This window comes from Neoarius graeffei, chromosome 19 (genome assembly GCF_027579695.1).
Source record: "Neoarius graeffei isolate fNeoGra1 chromosome 19, fNeoGra1.pri, whole genome shotgun sequence".
NCBI classification, from domain to species: domain Eukaryota; kingdom Metazoa; phylum Chordata; class Actinopteri; order Siluriformes; family Ariidae; genus Neoarius; species Neoarius graeffei.
The window spans coordinates 67,788,679-67,810,245 of record NC_083587.1 but is presented as its reverse complement, the minus strand read 5'-3'; the positions used below and the strand labels follow the sequence as shown (position 1 = coordinate 67,810,245).

General features: G+C 40.9%; 1 protein-coding gene across 10 annotated transcripts in view; it reads left to right on the top strand.

Annotated features, from left to right (window-relative positions):
• Positions 1–11,988, top strand: part of atp2c1 (ATPase secretory pathway Ca2+ transporting 1) — a 33,013-nt gene extending 21,025 nt beyond the window's left edge. For all 10 annotated transcript variants that reach the window (XM_060900479.1, XM_060900480.1, XM_060900483.1 and 7 more), the window contains 14 exons: positions 1,221–1,316; positions 1,415–1,504; positions 6,856–6,960; positions 7,142–7,298; positions 7,379–7,549; positions 7,661–7,758; positions 7,851–7,901; positions 8,750–8,916; positions 9,096–9,164; positions 9,757–9,873; positions 9,999–10,146; positions 10,414–10,509; positions 11,362–11,503; positions 11,811–11,988. In XM_060900479.1, coding sequence (XP_060756462.1) covers positions 1,221–1,316; positions 1,415–1,504; positions 6,856–6,960; positions 7,142–7,298; positions 7,379–7,549; positions 7,661–7,758; positions 7,851–7,901; positions 8,750–8,916; positions 9,096–9,164; positions 9,757–9,873; positions 9,999–10,146; positions 10,414–10,509; positions 11,362–11,503; positions 11,811–11,938 — 1,635 coding nt within the window. In that variant the 3' untranslated portion in view covers positions 11,939–11,988. The remainder of the gene's footprint in view (positions 1–1,220; positions 1,317–1,414; positions 1,505–6,855; positions 6,961–7,141; positions 7,299–7,378; positions 7,550–7,660; positions 7,759–7,850; positions 7,902–8,749; positions 8,917–9,095; positions 9,165–9,756; positions 9,874–9,998; positions 10,147–10,413; positions 10,510–11,361; positions 11,504–11,810) is intronic.
• The last annotated feature ends 9,579 nt before the right edge of the window (positions 11,989–21,567 follow it).

Here is a 21,567-nt window from a genome sequence, read left to right as displayed (position 1 = left end):
GTATAAGACAGTAGTGAGACCAGCTATGATGTATGGATTGGAGACCGTACCCTTAACGAAGAGACAGGAGGCAAAGTTGGAGGTGGCGGAGTTGAGGATGTTAAGGTTTGCGATGGGAGGTTGGACAGGATAAGGAACGAGCACATCAGAGGGACAGCACATGTGGAGAGCTTGGGAATGAAGCTAAGAGAGATGAGACTGAGATGGTACGGGCACATCCTGAGAAGAGATGCAGAGCATGTGGGAAGGAGAATGTTGAGGATGGAGCTGCCAGGCACATGAAAACGAGGAAGGCCAAAGAGGAGATACATGGATGTGGTGAGAGAGGACATGAAAGTGGCAGGTGTGGTAGAGAAGGATGCAGAAGACAGGGAGCAATGGAGACCAAAGATCCGCTGTGGCGACCCCTAATCAGGAGCAGCCAAAAGAAGACGATGACGACACAGCCTGTTAAAATATCAGGTTTTCCTCTAAAGCATGATGATGCCGCCACCATGTTTCATCTTATGTATGCTGTTCTTTTCGTGATGTGCTTTTTTTTTTTTTGTATGCAAAACAAAACTTTTATTACTACGATTATTATAGCTTTTGGATCTTGTCTCATCAGACCAGAACACATTTTGCCACATGGTTTGGGGTGATTGATTTGGGCTTGGATGGGGGTGATTTGTGTGTGAGAGAGGACCTCTGTCTAGCTGCCCTACTCCATATCCCAGACATGTGAGGAATACGAGAGACTGTAGTCACATGCAGAGAGCACTCAGTACTTGTCAGATGTTCCTGCAGCTCCTTTAATGTTGCTGTAAGTCTCTCGGCAGCCCGTCTGTTAAATGTTTCTTGTCCGGGGCAGGTTTTTTTTTTTTAATTTTATTTTAAAAAGATGGAACCAAGAAAGAAAATCCTCCAGGAAAAAAAATAAACAGCTGGTCTTTATTTGGAGTTAATCCGAACAATTTTATTGATGACCACTATGTGATGATTCGTCTGGAACAAGAGTGTGAATGTGATTGGTTCATTCTGAACACAGCCACATCCCCAGTAGAAAAGGGCGCACATACTTATGCAACCTGGTTAATCAAAGAAATAGAGTAATATGAGTAAGCAAGCAAATAAATACTTGAATAAATGAATAAGTAAGCAACGAATTGTTTAAAATATCATGAATATGAAAAGGATGAATTAAGTATGTAAGTAAGGTGTGTGTGTGTGTGTGTGTGTAGGTGACGGGTGTGGGCTATAACGGAGTTGGTGAGGTGCTGATAGATGGGAAGGTGGTTCACGGCTTCTCCAACATCTCAATCAGTAAACTCGTAGAGGTGAGGCTCCGCCCCCTACATTACTGTCCTTCCAGGAGTGACACCGTCTGCTGAACCCCAGGATCTGACACGTGTGTGTGTGTGTGTTTCCCCCGCAGACTGGCTGTATATGTAACGATGCCGTAGTGAGGAACAACATGCTGATGGGTCGACCCACAGAGGGCGCTCTCATTGCTCTGGCCATGAAGGTGAGTAGGGCTGGGCCGATATGCTTTTGTGCCACTTCGATTCTCCAACGATTTTTGGGTCCCAATTCGATTTAAATTGCGATTCTGATTAAACAAGTATTGCGATTCAATTTTACCAAGTATTGCGATTTTATATTTCAATTATTGTGATTTTCTTTCCTTAAACAAGAACAGGTTGAACCAAACACTTGATAATACATCATAAGTCATATTAACAAAAAACAATACACACGCCACATCAGTTTGTGAGATTTATTTGCACCTGCCTTCACAAAAAACAACCATTCTCATCTGCCAACATCTTACAATAAACTAAACTGCTACGTTTAGCTGGTCTTTAGAAAATAAATTAAATAAAGTCAAAAAGTAACTGAAATAGTTATTGAAATCTTCAGAGCACAAATATGGGCCTTTAAATAAATACAAATTTCAACTGAGTCAACGAAATGTACTTAAAAATATTCAGTTCCTCCTCACGGAGCTCACGGAGTGAGCGTTAAAGAAAAGCGCTCGCTCAAAATGAACGACGACCGTGTATCGCTGAGAACAGCACACAGCTGTAATGTGAGGAGTAACGAGTGCACATGAGCTGCCTTTAAATCTGTGAACTTGAGGTAGAATCTTCAACATTTAACAAGAACAGAGAAATGTGTAGCCTGCTGTGCTTTTGTCTGATGTTTAGCTTTCCCCAGATCGAGGTGTTGCGTTCATTATGTCTTCTTATTAAACCAAATCATTAGTTTTTTCTTTTTTCAGACATGTAAAAGTTTTTTTTCTTTTACCTGACGTGTTTCGACGGTGTAACTTCCGTCTTCATCAGAGGGTCACCCGGATGTTGTTGTGTGATGTGCTTTTATAATCAGCTGATGTTACGGAGGTGTGGCCTCCCTGTCAATATTGACAGGTCGGTCCCACCTCCCGCTGTCAGTGTTGCCCCTTCAGGACGGCGCTCCAGGTGTGGGAGAGCATGTACGCCCCCTCATCCCTGTTTATTGTTCTTGGGCTTCGCTTTCTGATTTCTGCTGACTCAGCGGGAGGTGGGACCGACCTGTCAATATTGACAGGGAGGCCACACCTCCGTAACATCAGCTGATTATAAAAGCACGTCACACACCAACATCCGGGTGACCCTCTGATGAAGACGGAAGTTACACCGTCGAAACATGTCCGGTAAAAGAAAAAAACTTTTACATGTCTGAAAAAAGAAAAACTAATGATTTGATTTCCCCAGATCGTTTTTTTTTCTCAGGATGGTGGCGAGCAATGTGCGCCGTCATGTTCGTGGTGTTACCGCAGTAAGCGATTTGACCACGACAAAGTTTACATACGGCTTTCTTCATGTCGAGCTCTCCTGTTCCCTGCGTTTTATAAAAAAAAACAAATAGACTCCATGTGTTGGATTTGAAGTGGGGCGGTGGGGAAAGAGTTCAGGTGGCTCTGTGGACGTACTCTGCTCGCTGCGCTCCGCCATTTTGTTGTATGCATTTGCTCGCATTAGGGTTACTATGGTAACCCATGTGCTTCTATTTCCAGAAGTGGAATGCAGATGACGAAAATAAAGAGACAGACCAGTGTGAACAAACGAACACAACAGGCCGGTTTGACTTTGACTGTCGAGTGTAGTGGCACAGAATACATGGTCGTACAATAAAGATTGGTCGTCCAAAATAAATAAATAAATAAAAATCGATTCTCATATGAGAATCGATTTTTAAAAATCGCTAGAAAAAAATCGTGATTAATATAAAAATTGATTTTTTGGCCCAGGCCTAAAGGTGAGGCATGATCAGGATGTGAAAGTGTGTGTGTGTCTGTGTTTTTGTTTCCTGGTTTATCACACACTCATCAAACTCTGGTCTTCTGTGGTTATAACTGTGTGATGTATTACCGGCGTATAAACGACACTTTTATTGTGTCACAGCCCAGAACACAAACACACACACACACACACACACACACACACACACACACACCAGAGCTGGATGTGTTTTATTTATTTTTGTAGGTGAATGTTTGAGAGTCGTGAAACCTGTGGTACAGAGCAGAGGCAAGTTTTTAAATGAAATAAAACCTGTAACCTGCTCTAACACACTCCGTGTCTGAGTTACATCCCCGACTCCACAAAAGCCGGGACGCAGCGTAAAACGAATAAAAACCGAATGCAGTGATTTTGCAAATCGTTTTCGATCGATATTCTGTTCAGTACAGGACAACGACGAGGTATTTAATGTTCAAACTGATAATAATAATAATAATAATAATAATAATGTTTTTGTAAACTTGTAAATGTACACACGTTGAGTTTGATCCCTGCAACACGGTCCAAAAAAGTTGCTACAGGGGCAACAAAAGGGTGGGGAGGTTGCTCCAAAATGACCTACCCTGCTTTATCGGACCTGGAAGCTCCGCCCCCTTGCTCCAGTTCAAATCTGATCAGAATTGGACAAATACAAAAATATGTAGGAAATATTTCACACCAGATCAAATGTATTTCTTGATTATTGATTAAAAACTGGAGACTGAAGTCACACTCACAAGATGAACAGCTGTGATTAGATTAGATTAGATTAGACGTGACGCCACTTTGGCTTTTCTGATCGTGACACCGAAGCTGATAGAAATTCATCCGATATGGTTTTAAAATGTTTAACTGATGCACTTCACAGTTAAACTCGCGCGCGCACAACACAATGCCGCCTGAATACGGCATGCGAGTTCATCTTTCACGGAGCCGTCGCTGCTGACGGAACGGCTGAGGAACTTAAAGCAGGTGGTGTTTGCTGATTTAGCAGCATCTATACAGCGCTCGGGTGTATCGTCGCTGCACGGAGTTTGTTTTATTGATTAGCAAACCCATCCGCTTCACAAGGTCGGTGTAGGAGGTCAAAAGCAACTACGAACCCTCTGTCACTGAGGGTTGTGATGTCATCACACTGAGACTCTCTGATCAACTCAGTGAGGACTTCAGTCTTCACAAGTCTGCACAGATCAAAGGGATGGCCATTGTAGCGGGATCTGATCTGATCTGATCTGTACACTGCACGTGTGCTTGAGTTTCTTGAAAGCTAGCCAGAGTAAGACAGCTGCATGTATACCGCTTGTGAAGGATCATGAAGAGCACGTCGCAGTTGATGGTATTGAACGCATTGACAGTCCACAAAGGCTGCGTACAGACTTCTGCATTTCTTCCTAGTGTTTTTTTTTTTTTTTTTTTTCCTCTCCTCCCTCTTTCTCCCTCGCCCATCAGACTCTAAAGTCAGGGATATTTACCCAAGGATCATTTGTCTTGGTAATATTTCTGAATAGCTCTCATGAGATCAGATCTCAAATAATATTCTCTGGAATACCAAACAAACGTTGGACACACGCACGCACTAAATATGTCATGGATTCCTGCGTGTAATTTCTATCGGCAGTGTGAACAGCTTGATGACAGCTTAAATATTGTGTTTTCTCTGCATTGCTAAGACTTTGGTATGTATGCTGGTTGGTGTGTGTGCTCGTGTGCATACACACTTCTTGACCTATTATTCCTTTTGGAACTTAAAGGGGAACTGAAGTCATTTTTAAACTTGCTTTATTTCTTAATTAACGTTATTCAATTACGTTTTCGGTTTTATTAACCTTATATTGTGACTCGTATTGGCAACTAATTGCAATTAAATATTAGCCTGGCAAGCCAGACTAAATGTGAATATTTAGTCTGGCCTCGATCCGTAGACATTTCCGAAGCGGGTAGGAGGAACAAACCGCTGTCTTTCAAACTGTCTCTGTGCGTATAGGCCAACGCTCTGACCAATCAGCGCAACAGTGACTGTGACGTAGTCAGAGCGCGCAGTAGGGGAGGCCTTGAAATAAATAATTTTTCAAAATGCATATTAATTAATAAACAGGTTCTAGATATTAAGAAGTTTGGAGATAATGACCACAAGTTTGGAGTCTGTACCACATACTTAACATACACTCTTATTTTTTTCAAGGGTTTGCTTAAACTGTTTTTGAGAGTTTTTATTTAGTGGTGTTTGGTGAAATAATTTCCCTTAAATTTAAAATAACGGGAAAATAAGAAACAATCAAAAAGTAATGTTTCAAAGCTGTTTATTAATTCTTCGTACTGCACAAACTAGCCCCATCCTTTTGGCTACGAGCGGAGCCAGCTGGTAGATCAGACTTTTGCCATAGCCGGTCGGCAAAACAGCGAAAACGTCCTTCTTGAAAAGGAATGAGCGGAGAGCCTCTTCCTGCTCATGTTTCAACGAAAACTCCAAGTCTAATTCTTCTAAAACTGATTCCAAAGTGGAGTCAAACGTGCGCTGTTCACTAGCCGTAGCCATCTTTCCTGTTGTGCTTTCTCCAGCGTCGTGCAGCTTTGTCGTCACTCCTGCAAAAGCCCGCCCAAAGAATCCAAACAAAACTCACAAACCTTGCGTTGTGATTGGCGGGCACGATTTGATGCCCGGGGTGTTTTTGTTTATATGGTGCGAGGCTAGACAAAAATTTTGCTAGGCAAAAATATTTTTGGCCACTAGGCGGGTGGGTCTAGTTTACTAGGCTAATTAAATATTATACTTATCGGCCTATTCGGTTTTTAGCCGTGTTGAATTTAGTTCGTTTGGTCCACGGCAGGCGTCGCTTATCCGCGCGATCTTCATGAGACTTGTGCGAGACTTCGAAACGTGAAGAAGTGTCAGCCAGGTGTCAGTGCCGCCATTTTGAAAACTGTTTTCCAAACGAAGTATTGCACAAAAATGAGTTTAAATGACGATTACTGCCGACTTTTTTCAAACTTTCCTGATTTGCTATCAAAACAAAACAAACTTCCGGCTTGATTACGTCAGCATTCGAAAGAGGGCGCGCGCGGCTTTTGACAACGTTGGCAGATGTCGGTCACTTTGATTTCTGCTGTACGTTTTACTTCCGTCCTACGATGTCTCGCACAGGTCTCAATGAATCTTGTTTACGGCCATTGCTTTGACGTATGGACTGATATATATTACAGAGCAGATTTCAAACACTCAACTTGCTCTAGCAGCGACAAAATAGCGATCGAACATGCATTCCGATATTTAATAAAATGAGAAATAGAATTTTGATGCTAAATTTGCCTTCAGTTCCCCTTTAAGGCACTAACTTGTTATAAGTTAGTTTGAGCGTCCGTCTTCCTTTTAGATAAGATTTTTTTGAAAAATGTTTCAATGGTTTTTCCCAAATCTTCTTGAATTTTGATTACTTTTTAAATTAACAAAACATCAGATGTTTTAACGTTTCATTGGATGTCCTAGCCACATGAGCGCCCCAGCTGACACTTCCTTTCTTGATGTACTCAGATATTTTCTCTGCATTACATACAGGTTGGACTGGAAAGCACGCAGCAGGAGTTTGTGCGTTTGGATGAGATCCCGTTCTCCTCGGATAAGAAGTGGATGGCTGTTCGCTGCGTCCATCGCACTCAGCAGGTCTCCATCTCTCTCTGCTGTGTATTTACTGAAGCTCGGCGATCACGCAGACGGAGGATCTGCGATCATAAAATATAAAGCAGCTCACCATCTTTTGATCTACTAATTACAATTAGGCTAATGCAAGGAGTTACGCACGATGTGTTTTATATCTGAATCAGTGGTGTGTTGTGACCTGCAGGACAAACCCGGAGTGTTTTTCGTGAAAGGAGCTTTCGAGAAAGTGATCCAGTTCTGTAAGACGTACCACAGTAAAGGTGCATCACTGCCTCTGACTAACCAGCAGAGGGAGCTGTACCAGCAGGAGAAGACCTACATGGGAAGTGCAGGACTCAGAGGTACAGAAACCTCATGAACTGGGGATTAGTGGTGGTGGTGGTGATTATCATCAACTTCATCATCATCATCATGTCTGCAGTTTTAGCCTTCGCCTCAGGAGCTGAAATGGATTCTCTGACGTTCCTCGGCCTGATTGGCATCATTGATCCTCCCAGGTCTGGTGTAAAGGAAGCTGTGATGACGCTAGTCGACTCCGGAGTGTCCGTCAAGATGATCACCGGAGACTCTCAGGAGACGGCCGTGGCCATCGGTGAGTGCTCGCTGTCGTCCTGCTCACCTGTACGAGTTATTTTGATTTGAATTATTCACGTGTGTGTGTGTGTGTGTGTGTGTGTGTGTGTGTGTGTGCGCACGTGTGCAGCAAGTCGTCTGGGTCTGTACGCCAAAGGAGCTCAGTGTTTGTCTGGAGACGAGGTGGATCTCATGGACGTTCAGGAGCTCTCACAGATCGTCTCCAGGGTAACGCCATCGTTTTATTAATCATCATAATGACCTGGTGAGGAATAAAGTCCTCAGTGAGTGTGTGTGTGTGTGTGTGTGTGCCCCCACAGGCAGTGGTGTTTTACAGAGCCAGTCCCAGACACAAACTGAAAATAGTCAAGGTGAGTCAAACTAATAAATAATCTCATGAAGACGTGACATTTTTTCCAGAGGTCCGTGCTTACTGAGGCAAACTTGATCTTTCTTTCTTTCTTTCTTTCTTTCTTTCTTTCTTTCTTTCTTTCTTTTCTTTTATTTTTTTCCTTCTTTCTTTTTTTCTATTTTCTTTCTTTCTTTCTTTCTTTCTTTCTTTCTTTCTTTTTTCTATTTTCTTTCTTTCTTTCTTTCTTTTTTCCTTTTTTCTTTCTTTCTTTTTTCCTTTTTTCTTTTTTCCTTTTTTCCTTTCTTTCTTTTTTCCTTCTTTTTTCCTTTTTTCCTTTTCCTTTTTTCCTTTTCCTTTTTTCCTTTTTTCCTTCCTTTTTTCCTTCTTTTTTCCTTCTGTCTTTCTTTTTTCCTCTTTTTTCCTTTTTTCTTTTTTCTTTTTTTCCTTTCCTTTTTCCCTTTTTCCTTTTTTCTTTTTTCTTTCTTCTTTTTCCCTTTTTTCTTTTTCCCTTTTTTCTTTTTTCCCTTTTTTCCTTTCTTTTCCTTTTTTTCCTTTTTCCTTTTTTTCCTTCTTTTTTCCCTTTTTTCCTTTTTTTCCTTGTGGGAATCCAAAGGTTCCCACAATGTAACTAATATGATAGGAATATTTAAGTTTTGCCTTTTTAAAGGTGCCCAGAAGGAATTCCTTTTTTATTTATTTTTATTTATTTTTATTTTTTTATAGAAGCTTTTATTTAAAGTATTAAGAGCTGAAATGTTTGCTTTGGTTACTGAGGTTAAGGTCTGGGGTAGATTTCGGCGTATTTAAAATTGATTAGCTGCGCTGATCCTCATAGTGATAGTAAGATGTGCGTTTTCGTGTCCCCAGTCCCTGCAGAATATCGGTGCTGTGGTGGCGATGACGGGTGACGGTGTGAACGACGCCGTAGCTCTGAAAGCAGCCGACATCGGCGTGGCGATGGGTCAGTCCGGCACAGACGTGTGTAAGGAAGCAGCAGACATGATCCTGGTGGACGACGACTTCCAGACCATCATGTAATGGAACTTTTAATATATTTTTTCCTCCAATTGCTATGAGAGAAAAAAAAAGTATTTTTGAAAACCCATACTTCAGTCTCAGAGGTGGTGTTGATATTCTTGATCTGTACGAGGAGTAAAAATAAAACTCGGTGAGGCGGTGACTCTGACCCTGGGGCTCCTGCTGCTCTCCACAGGTCCGCCATCGAGGAGGGAAAAGGCATTTACAACAACATCAAGAACTTTGTGCGCTTTCAGCTCAGCACGTGAGTGTTTTAAGAAATGTTACATCACTTCCTGTGAATTTTTTATTATTATTACACTTTGTCCTGTATAGTCATCAGTTAATGAGTCCGTAGTTAGGCACTGAATAACAGTAACGAACACACAGGTCACATGACTAGGATCCTAATGCTGTTACCAGCAAAAAAAAAGGGGGGGGGGGAACCCCAGTGAGGCTCGGAAATGAAACTTTCAGGTTTAAAAATGTACTTTATTGAGTTACATATGGAAATTATATGCACAAATTATTCATTAAATCATTTGATTAACTGATTCGTTAGTTTTGAAATATATTGAATTTCAAATTAATTTCTCTTTCATTTTATTCATTTCCAGTGTATACACTGAGGCCAAACAGTAAAAATATAAAGTAAAACGTGTTTATTTTAGTGCACACATTTTGAGGCCAATAATTCAAAATATTTAACAAAGTATCAGATAAAATTGTAAAATGACTAAAATTGTATGAAATATTTGTTATGAACAAGTATAATATTAAAGAGACTGAATTATTGCAGATAACCGGTTTAAGCGTGTCTAAATTTATATTTATATTTCGCGCGTGCTGTTCCTTAGGAGTATCGCGGCTCTGACGCTCATCTCTCTGGCCACGCTGATGAATTTCCCATCTCCTCTGAACGCCATGCAGATCCTCTGGATCAACATCATCATGGATGGACCTCCAGCTCAGAGGTCTCTCTCTCTCTCTCTCTCTCTCTCTCTCTCTCTCTGGAATTTTAAACAAATCCCCCACTGCTCTTTGCGGCTCTGTTTGTTTAATATTCAGTTGTTGATTGTTTTGCGATGATCTCGTGCAGTTTGGGTGTGGAGCCTGTGGACGGCGACGTGATCCGTAAACCTCCGCGGAATGTGCGAGACAGCATCCTCACACGCAGCCTGATCGTCAAGGTGCTCGTCTCGTCCTTCATCATCGTCTGTGGCACGCTCTTCGTCTTCTGGAGGGAGGTGAGACTCCACTTTATTTATTTATTTATTTATTTATTTATTCCCTTCATTCCATGTTCTTCATAAAACAAAAGCTGCAAAAAAAAAAAAAAAGTTTGCCAATCAACATAGTGCAGTTATTCCTGCAAAACCCCTCCTGGCTTCAAAAGTATTGGCACCCCACAATTAATATCTGAGTTTATTGAAAGGTGCCAATACTTATATGGAAGCATATGAATATTTACATACACTCGGTGTGCAGTTGACAGTTACTGTGTGTGTGTGCAGCTGCGGGACAACGGGATCACGCCACGAGACACCACCATGACCTTCACCTGCTTCGTCTTCTTTGATATGTTTAATGCCCTCAGCTCTCGCTCACAGGTGTGTACACCACACACTCTTGTATTTCGATCTTTGTGGAGACTCTGATTGATATTGATAATACATTCCCTAGCCAGCTTACCCCATGCCTAACTCTAAGCTCAACCTCACTCTAACCTGATCTATAAAACCTAAACCCTCTAACGGCCCTTTGAGGAAGTGAGGACCAGCCAAAACCTCCTCACGTCCCAAAAAGTGTCCTAACTCTGTTGGTAAAAAAAAAAAAAAAACATGTTCCAGTCCTCAATATGTTGCAAGTTCACACACTTGCACTCACTGTAAGAAAAGAGAGAGGTTGTTTTTACATTAGTTACATAATAGTTACGTTAAAGTTTAAACTGAAATTGCGTAGCCACAGCGAAATTACATTAACGTTACAGATTAGCTACATGCGTTAGTTACAGTGTTACTTTGGAATTACGTTAGTTATGAAGTTTCATTGTTACATCAGTTACTTTGATTCAACTTCTGATAAAGTGGTATAAAATTTTCAGTTATGTTCAAGTTAAAATTAAAATAAAGTTACATAGCGATGCTAAATTTGTTAGTTAAATATTAAGGTTAAAGCTGATTTGTTAATTTAAGGTTGCGTAGTTGAACTGTTACAAAGTTAAATTAAATTTAGTTATATTGAACTTTTAAATTAAAATGTGCATTGGTTACACGAGTTACACGTTCCTGTTGGTTACAAAATTAGATAACAGTTACATAGCTATGCTGAATTTATGTTCAAGTTACAAACTAAAGGAGTTGCATTGTTCGGGGTGTGTTTTTTTTTTTTTAAATATAAAGTTATGTTGAAATTACATTAAATTTTACATCTCTCTCTCTCTCTCTCTCTCTCTCTCTCAGACCCGTATGGTCCATGAGATGGGCTTGTGCAGTAACAGGACGTTCTGCTTCGCTGTACTCGCCTCCATCATGGGGCAGCTGCTCGTTATCTATTTCCCTCCACTGCAGAAAGTCTTTCAGACTGAGAGCCTCAGCATTCTGGGTAACGAACCACACGCCGGCCTCGTCCCAATCCACTCACGCTTTACACACACAACCCTTTAAAGTGCAAGTTTTTCCATGAACTATTACAATAATATATTCATTTTGTGCTCACTTTGTATTTGAGGTTTTGTAAACGGAGTATTATCGTTAGTTTTTTTTTTTTTCTTCTTTAATTTTTGTCTCACTGTTTCTTTAACATCACCACCTTCCTTTAGAGCAATATCATCCTCTTCTACTCGTTCACATTTCCTCCATGAACAAATCTAAACGCAGGTGAAATTTGACTCCCCCTTGTCCGTGTGCAGATCTGCTCTTCCTGGTGTGCCTGACGTCCTCCGTGTGCTTCGTGTCCGAACTCATAAAGATGCTGGAGAGGTGGAGAGGAGGAGAAAAAGCAGAAAAAGGGGAGTGTGACTCTTTCCAAGACGTATGACGAACGTTGCATCTCTGTGAGGTTCAAACGGCGCCTTTTTGTGGTGGGGGGAGGGGTTTAGGGGCAGGTTGAGGTGACTTGGTGGGGGGAGGGGTTGAGTTTATCGGTTTTGCACTGGCTCATCCGTGTCTCGGACTTCATCACGGAGCAGAAGGAGAGGTCGAAGGTCATCCTTCGAAGTTCTCGGAATGGACGTGAGCGCTGGGGAGAGCTGAACCCCGACTCGGATCTCGGTGTGCTGCTTTAAGACTCCACTACGACTCAAACATCTGGACGAAGCGCATTACTCAGAATCTGTGGCTGTCAACGTCTCCTGATTATATACACGTCTAAAAATCTCTCTCTCTCTCTCTCTCTCTCTCTCTCTCTCTCTCTGCTCCCTGAACTGTTGCTGGTTGTAGTTTTGTGGAACAATACGGCTAACGCCTCTTCGCATTCTGGCAACTCGAGCTTGAATAATAATCGTGTCAGCTAGGCATGTGCCAATAATCGGTTTTAGGGTTTAGAGTCTTTTCTAAGCGTCCTCCATTCGGACGTCATGTTGATGACGGAGCTGGTACGTAACTGCATTAATATTGTAAACTGTGATGTGTGACGCCGTTATCGTGGTGTGAGCGTAATATCGGCACATGCCTAGTGTCAGCTGTTCAAGGAGAAACAAATCCCCACCACGCCACCAAGAGCCACAGCATAGGGGTTTTGTTTGTTTGTTTGTTTGTTTTAAATATTACTTTTAGATGTGTTATCTGACACGGCTGACCACTTTATTATTATTATTATTATTATTATTAAAAACGGTTGAAATTATACTTTACATACAAAGCAGGCGATTTAGACAATTTTATCAGCATTTAATTATGCACTGTTTCACTGCAACAGATATGAAGGTGTGGCCAGCACTGAGATGAAAATAATCCTATTATTATTATTATTATTATTATTAAATTTTTTTTTTTTAAACCTGCACAGCTTTCAGGAAAAGCGCAACACTTAAAGTGCTACATCGTAAACGTTAATTAGCCAAAAACGTAATCCGCAGTGATTCCTTTACCTCAAACGTAGTCGATCAGAGATGACGTGTCCGCTTCTTTAGGAGGCACTTGAATAAACAGCGTAATAAATGTCTGTCTCAACCAAAATCTTTTCTGTAAATATTTCTTCATGGCTTAAAAGGTCCTCGTTAACCTCAATGTCTTTTTAAAATAATGTATATTATATTATCGGGCGGCACGGTGGTGTAGTGGTTAGCGCTGTCGCCTCACAGCGAGAAGGTCCGGGTTCGAGCCCCGTGGCCGGCGAGGGCCTTTCTGTGCGGAGTTTGCATGTTCTCCCCGTGTCTGCGTGGGTTTCCTCCGGGTGCTCCGGTTTCCCCCACAGTCCAAAGACATGCAGGTTAGGTTAACTGGTGACTCTAAATTGAGCGTAGGTGTGAATGTGAGTGTGAATGGTTGTCTGTGTCTATGTGTCAGCCCTGTGATGACCTGGCGACTTGTCCAGGGTGAACCCCGCCTTTCACCCGTAGTCAGCTGGGATAGGATCCAGCTCGCCTGCGACCCTGTAGAACAGGATAAAGCGGCTAGAGATAATGGGATGAGATGAAATTATCTTCTCTCCACATTCACTGGATATGAGCAATCGTGCATTCTGATTGGCTACTCTACTACTAGAGTATCAGCTCGTATACCGTGAGTAGAGAAAAACAAAATGGCGGCGTGTTGCTGAACCAACCAAGGATGAAATAAAAACTCTACTCGAAAACAAAACCACAAAAAAAAACAGCAAAATATGGAAAAAAGTATTTGATGGTAAGAACGTATGTATATGTTTTCTTATTTCTCAAGAATGATTATTATTGCGTTTATCATAAATTGCTCCTGTCATTTCACCGGTTGGTTTACATTCGAAGCGGAAATGAGTTTGTAGGACGTTTTGTATAAAGTTTTTATTTATTGAGTTTGCAAAAAAATAAAAATGCTCCGTTTCTCAAAATCCAGTGAATGTGGATAGAATACGAGTTATTCCACTCAGTCTCAGTGCTGCGCACGTCGTCACCTATCGGCTCATGTACGACTCGAGTTCGTGGAATAACTGTTAAATAGTTTGACATTTGTTGTATTTTATTATATTAAGTGTAAACACCGGATCGTTATCAGGGAATATTATTGAATGAATGTCATTTTTTTCTTAGCAGTTTTGGATGACTCCTCCCCCACACACAACCCCACCCCCATCTAGATTGGCCCCTCCTCTGAAAATTCTAAAGGTGTAATTGAAGTAGTAGAGCTTTAATGTGTGTGAATGGACTCGCTGCTACTTTACAGAATCGTTTCATCAAAGATGTCGTCATGGAGCTTGGAAGAAAATTTATGGAAAATATTTTCACCGAGATAGACAACAGTTAGCTACGTAGCGTAAGGAAACGTCAGACACCGAGCCCGTCTCGCTGCGTTTGGAGTAAAGGGGAACAGTGCCGTGTACGTGAAACGGTTTGGTGGAAGGTTTTTCCCGACCTTTGGAGTGACTGTGGGTCAGGAGTGTTCAGTCGTGTGTGTCTGTGGTGAGGAAGGGATTAGACTTTCAGCAAACTTTTAATCACAGTTGACAATGTTACCAGTAACGTATTTAATAATGGTTTACATTCTTATAACTTTTTTTTTTAAACAGAATAAAACCACAAAGTGGAAAATGAACAGGCAGGTTAAATCTAATAGTAAAGCTCACAGATTATGTAGCTGCCACTGATGAACCCACACTGATGATGAGGAACAGAAGAAAAAAACTTTTTTTTTTTTTTTTAATATAAATGTTGTAAATTGCTCTGAATCGTAGAACGGATTATTGGCGATGCCGAGGTGACCGCAGTGAGCCGACTCTTCCCAGCTCCACACGCCTTTCTTCATATTGAGGAACGATACACTGAATTTTTGCAGTCTGTTAATACGTTGTTGTTTCTTTTCTCTTTACAGCAGTGTTTATGTTTATTCTGATGCGCCAATCACTGAAGAAGGAATTAATGAATTTGTTTTGCATCATTTTTTGTTTTGTGTGTGTGTGTGTGTGTGTGTGTGTGTGTATATATGTGTGGGTTTTTTTTTTTTTTCCTTAAGCGTGAACTGCTTACAAGCTGAAATGGAATTTGGGGATTTATTATTATTATGATGATTAATTTTTTTTAATATTGTATTTAATTTATTTTCAGTTAGGCACAATTGAATTTCATGGTCTGTGATGGCTGTTTCAGAACATGATTGTACATTAAAATTTCTACAAATCTTTAACAGAAGCTTGGTGTGTGTCTGGTCCATGTTTGCTCAACTCGAATTTTGTTCGCCCCCCAAAAAAAAGAAAACAAGTAATTTTTTTTTTTTTATCATTTCATTTATGACCTTGATGCAGTGTGGTTCCATCCAAACCCCCTGCATCTCATTTAACGAGTGTTTTCACTTTAAAATGGAAAAAAAAAAAAAACTTGCAGAAATCTTACTCTGAGATGTCGGCTTGCCCTAGTAACCACAGTGAGGTTCTGGCTCCAAACAAAATGGAGGAACTACAGAAGTGATGCATGTTTATCCTCCATGTTCTGATCCAACACCTGGAATAACAGTCCAGCTCTGTCCTTACAAGTGCATCAAACCCAGACCGATACTGTAACTCGGCAGTGTAATATCCGGGTCACGGCACCAAGATCTCAAACACCAGGCGAGTCTGGAGACCTCGGGAGACGTCACTGAATCCCAGATCTTCATCGAGTGTTTCCAGGAGATCAGCGCTGCTTTAGTCACTCATTTATCTGCTCATGTGCACTAAATGCACAGACAGAAGAATTTTTAAGGAATAAGACCGAGGGGGAGAAAAGAGTCCTTATGAAACGTCCTTAATTTGAACCAAACACATTTCTGTCTTTGTTCTGTGGTGTCTCTGGCTGTCAGGGTCAGAGGTCAATATGCTTTTTGTTTTATGACAATTTACTCCACCTGAGCACTGTGGAATTCTGGATTCTGATTGGACAGGAGGTGTTGATTAATGTTCTATAACTGCAGCTCTGACAGTAGGTTGAATACGTTCTCGTTTCTATAGAAACTGATTATTCACAGGGACTTGTACGCGCTACATAAACGAATTAAGAATTGCGTGTAATCGATGACGTGCTGAAGTTTTCTGTGAGGAGAAATGTGGAAGGAGTCTCCAGTGTCGGCGCTGTGGAACAGTCTGAGGTGACGCTGGAACTGTAAGGACAGATGAGTTTATATTTCTTTACAGTTTCTCAGGAACATGACAAGCTCCCCCCCCCCCCCCCCCCCCCCAATTTTATTCTCTCTGAAAGAGAAGCTGGGAGGGAAGGACTGTTTACAGCTGCTATAATGTACGCAAGAACAGGAACAAACTTGTAACTAAACACATTAAAGAGTATGACGTGACGCTTACTGATAAATGAATAGAAATTGGAATCACCAGCAAATTCTTGATTTTATAAAAGTTAAATTTTGTAGACAGTTTTATTAATAGAGGCTTAAATTTAATTTCAATTCAAATACAAAGACAGTAACCATCATTTACGTGAAATCCATCCCACCACATTTTAATTATTCAAATTAAATTAGCTTTTATTAGTGCAAGCTGTCGTTTATTCCACAAAACACTGAGCATGGAAAACTACAGTGGTGCTTGAAAGTTTGTGAACCCTTTAGAATTTTCTATATTTCTGCATAAATATGACCTAAAACATCATCAGATTTTCACACAAGTCCTAAAAATAGATAAAGAGAACCCAGTTAAACAAATGAGACAAAAATATTATACTTGGTCATTTATTTATTCAGGAAAATGATCCAATATTACATATCTGTGAGTGGCAAAAGTATGTGAACCTCTAGGATTAGCAGTTAATTTGAAGGTGATATTAGAGTCAGGTGTTTTCAATCAATGGGATGACAATCAGGTGTGAGTGGGCACCCTGTTTTATTTAAAGAACAGGGATCTATCAAAGTCTGATCTTCACAACACATGTTTGTGGAAGTGTATCATGGCACGAACAAAGGAGATTTCTGAGGACCTCAGTAAAAGCGTTGTTGATGCTCATCAGGCTGGAAAAGGTTACAAAACCATCTCTAAAGAGTTTGGACTCCACCAATCCACAGTCAGACAGATTGTGTACAAATGGAGGAAATTCAAGACCATTGTTACCCTCCCCAGGAGTGGTCGACCAACAAAGATCACTCCAAGAGCAAGGTGTGTAATAGTCGGCGAAGTCACAAAGGACCCCAGGGTAACTTCTAAGCAACTGAAGGCCTCTCTCACATTGGTTAATGTTAATGTTCATGAGTCCACCATCAGGAGAACACTGAACAACAATGGTGTGCATGGCAGGGTTGCAAGGAGAAAGCCACTGCTCTCCAAAAAAACATTGCTGCTCATCTGCAGTTTGCTAAAGATCACGTGGACAAGTCAGAAGGCTATTGGAAAAATGTTTTGTGGATGGATGAGACCAAAATAGAAATTTTTGATTTAAATGAGAAGCGTTATGTTTGGAGAAAGGAAAACACTGCATTCCAGCATAAGAACCTTATCCCATCTGTGAAACATGGTGATGGTAGTACTATGGTTTGGGCCTGTTTTGCTGCATCTGGGCCAGGACGGCTTGCCATCATTGATGGAACAATGAATTCTGAATTATACTAGCAAATTCTAAAGGAAAATGTCAGGACATCTGTCCATGAACTGAATCTCAAGAGAAGGTGGGTCATGCAGCAAGACAACGACCCTAAGCACACAAGTCGTTCTACCAAAGAATGGTTAAAGAAGAATAAAGTGAATGTTTTGGAATGGCCAAGTCAAAGTCCTGACCTTAATCCAATGGAAATGTTGTGGAAGGACCTGAAGCGAGCAGTTCATGTGAGGAAACCCACCAACATCCCAGAGTTGAAGCTGTTCTGTACGGAGGAACGGGCTAAAATTCCTCCAAGCCGGTGTGCAGGACTGATCAACAGTTACCGCAAACGTTTAGTTGCAGTTATTGCTGCACAAGGGGGTCACACCAGATACTGAAAGCAAAGGTTCACATACTTTTGCCACTCACAGATATGTAATATTGGATCATTTTCCTCAATAAATAAATGACCAAGTATAATATTTTTGTCTCATTTGTTTAACTGGGTTCTCTTTATCTACTTTTAGGACTTGTGTGAAAATCTGATGATGTTTTAGGTCATATTTATGCAGAAATATAGAAAATTCTAAAGGGTTCACAAACTTTCAAGCACCACTGTATCACAAGTGCAGTTTCACAGTTCTGTGTTCAGAATAATTTCACGTTTTGCCGGAGACTCTTCATCACCGAGCAGCGTCGAGACCACAGGAGAACCTCGACAGCATCTCCTTCAGCCTCTGAAGCTGCAGACGCTCAGTGGCACCTTCAGGGCTTTTTCTGTTTCAGAAGTTCAAATGTGAATAAAATCTGATTGAAAACTAAAACGTTAGTGAAGTCGTGGGTTATTCTCTAAATACTGAGCGTACTAAAAGAACAAAATACTGTATTTATTACAGAAATGTAGTTATCAGTTTTCATGGCAAAAAAACCCCTTTTATCTGATACACACTTTTATTCAGCATCATCTTAACTGCAAATCTTCCAACAGCTCCATGACGGAGAAGTACAAATACAATTTCTTTCTTTCTTTTTTTTTAAGGTGCTGATTTATAGAATTCAGTCCACTTTATTCGCTCACCTGTCCATAAGGCTGATGAGTTGTTGCCATGACGTGGTGTCCGTCGTCTACAATTCCGTTAAATCGTCTCTTGCCCATCAGTTCTCCACAGGTTTTGTTTGAAAGAACTCATCATCACTCCGCACAAAACTTAGTTGTTTTATCAAATTTTTTGCTAATGAGTTACTAATTAGGCCAAATTAACGAATTTTCCAGGCCTTGGACTAGAAATTTATCTCCAGTTCTCATCCGATTCCAGTTCTGATCGATGTTTTGGCTTGATCTTCCTTTGAGGAACAAAACTTGGTCATTTATTTGTTGCGTTTCCTGTTGTAAACAATTTGTTTACAACTTTTTTATTTTCAGTTAAATCGTGTCTCCTCCCTCAGTTCTCGATGGATTTCGGTTCTGATTGTTTTGTTTGAAAGAACTCAACCTTCCGCACAACACTTGTTTGTCAAATTTTTGCTAATGAACTGCTAATTAGGTCACGTTAATGAGTTTTGGGACTTCTCATGATAATTGTATCTCCTCTCTAATTTATCATGGGAATTCAGTTCTGATGGATGTTTTGGGTCGATCTTCACTTGGGGAACAAAACTGAGTCCTTTGTTGATGTTCCTGTTGTAAACAGTTTGTGCTGGAGGTTGGTCGTCTCTCTCTCTGCTGGGTCAAATATCAAAAAACTGTTAAAAATGAAAAAACTAAATATTTTTCTAACATTGTCCGACAGAACTGTAACAATCTGCGCACATTATTTAACACCATTGATACTGCCCTAAATGCACCCCAGTCTACCTGGAGTGATGTTACTCCCTCTAGCTGTGAACATTTTTTACTGTTTTTTGTGGATAAGACTTCAAGCATTGGAGCTCTTATATGTCCCCCCTTGGACAATCCATCCATCTCTGTCACATGCCCCACAGTCTTTAGCAACTTTGAGCCTGTGTCTCTTCTCTTGGAAACCATTGGGCAGCTGAAACCTTCAACTGGGCCTACAGATACCATCCCTCCTCGTCTCATCAAAGACACTATTGGAGCCAGTATTTTAGCCATCGTAAACGGCAGTCTTACATCAGGCATTGTGCCCAGGCATTTTAAGCATGCTATTGTCCAGCCTTTAATTAAGAAGCCTAACCTGGACACTTCAGTCTACTCTAATTATAGGCCTAAATCCAAGCTCCCATTTTTGTCTAAATTGTTGGAGAAAATTGTATTTAAACAGCTTCAGTCTTATTTAGACACAAATAATCTCCTAGAGCCATTTCAATCTGGTTTTAAAGCTCGTCGTAGTCCCGAGTCGGCACTCCTTAAAGTTTTTAATGACATGCTTCAAATCACTGATAGTGGTGACTGTGTGATCCTGGTTCTTCTTGATCTTACAGCAGCATTTGGCACAGTAGATCATAACATCCTGAAACATCGCCTAGAACAGTGGGTTGGCATCAAGGGAACGGTTCTTGAGTGGGTCAAGTCTTATCTTGCTGACAGAAGTTTTTCTGTCAGCATTGGAGAACACACCTCCTCCTCAGCACCCCTCCCCTACGGGGACCCCCAGGAGTTGATTCTTGGCCCTGTCCTGTTTTTCTCTTTACCTTCTGCCATTGGGTTCCATTCTAAGAAAATATAACATCTTCCACTGCTATGCAGACGATACCCAGATCTACATGCCACTGAAGCTCACAGACTCCCAGTCAGTTATAAAGCTCTTCGACTGTCTTGTAAGACTCTGTAAGAAATGTCGGTGTGATTTTTGACTCAGATTTCAAACTGGAGAAACAAATAAATAATGTAGTCGAATCTAGTTTTTCCCATTTAAGACTCTTATCAAGGGTCAAACCTTTTTTATCACCTGGTAAGCTAGAGACTGCCATACATGCTTTTATTACATCCCGCCTTGATTATTGCAATGCACTCTACGCTGCTCTTAGCTCCTCCTCTTTGTCAAGGCTTCAACTAGTTCAAAACGCTGCGGCACGGTTCCTGGCCAGAACATGCAAGCGAGAGCACATCACTCCTGTTCTTAAGTCTCTTCATTGGCTCCCTGTGCGCTTTAGGATAAATTTTAAAATTCTGTTATTTGTTTTTAAATCTCTGAAAGGACTGGCTCCACCCTACAGAGCAGATCTCTTACATCCGCACACATCCATGAGATCACTGAGGTCTTCTGACCAACTACTGCACTGCAAAAAATGATCTCTTGTTGAGAGAAAATATCTTTAATATGGGTGAATTTATCTATTATTTCTTATTAGAAGTTTACTAGAACTCAAATAGAAGATTATTTAGCTTACTTTGAGACACTTTTACTAATTTCAAGCCTTAAATTTTCTTACTCTATTGGCAGATAATTTTGCTTCTTTCTAGAATTGAATGCTTAAAATGAGCAAAATTATCTGCCAATAGAATAAGAAATATTTTTTTTTAACCTCCATTGGATAGGACAGTGTAGAGACAGGAAATGAGCAGGACGGGGAGGGATCGGGAAATGACCCCGGGCCGGAATCAAACCCGGGTCCCTGGACCCATGGCACGGCGCCCCATCCACCTGAGCCACAACGCCCCGGAATAATAAAATTTAAGGCTTGAAATTAGTAAAAGCGTCTCAAAGTAAGCTAAATAATCTTATATTTGAGTTCTAGTAAACTTCTAATAAGAAATATTAGATAAATTCACCCATATTAAAGATATTTTCTCTCAACAAGAGATCATTTTTTGCAGTGTGTTAACCATCCCTCCCTCAAGATTAGTGTGTGTGTGTGTATGTGTGTGGGGGGGGGGGATCGTGCCTTTGCACTGCAAAAAATGGCCTTTCAAAAATCTCATCTCATTATCTCTAGCCGCTTTATCCTGTTCTACAGGGTCGCAGGCAAGCTGGATCCTATCCCATCTGACTACGGGTGAAAGGCGGGGTTCACCCTGGAC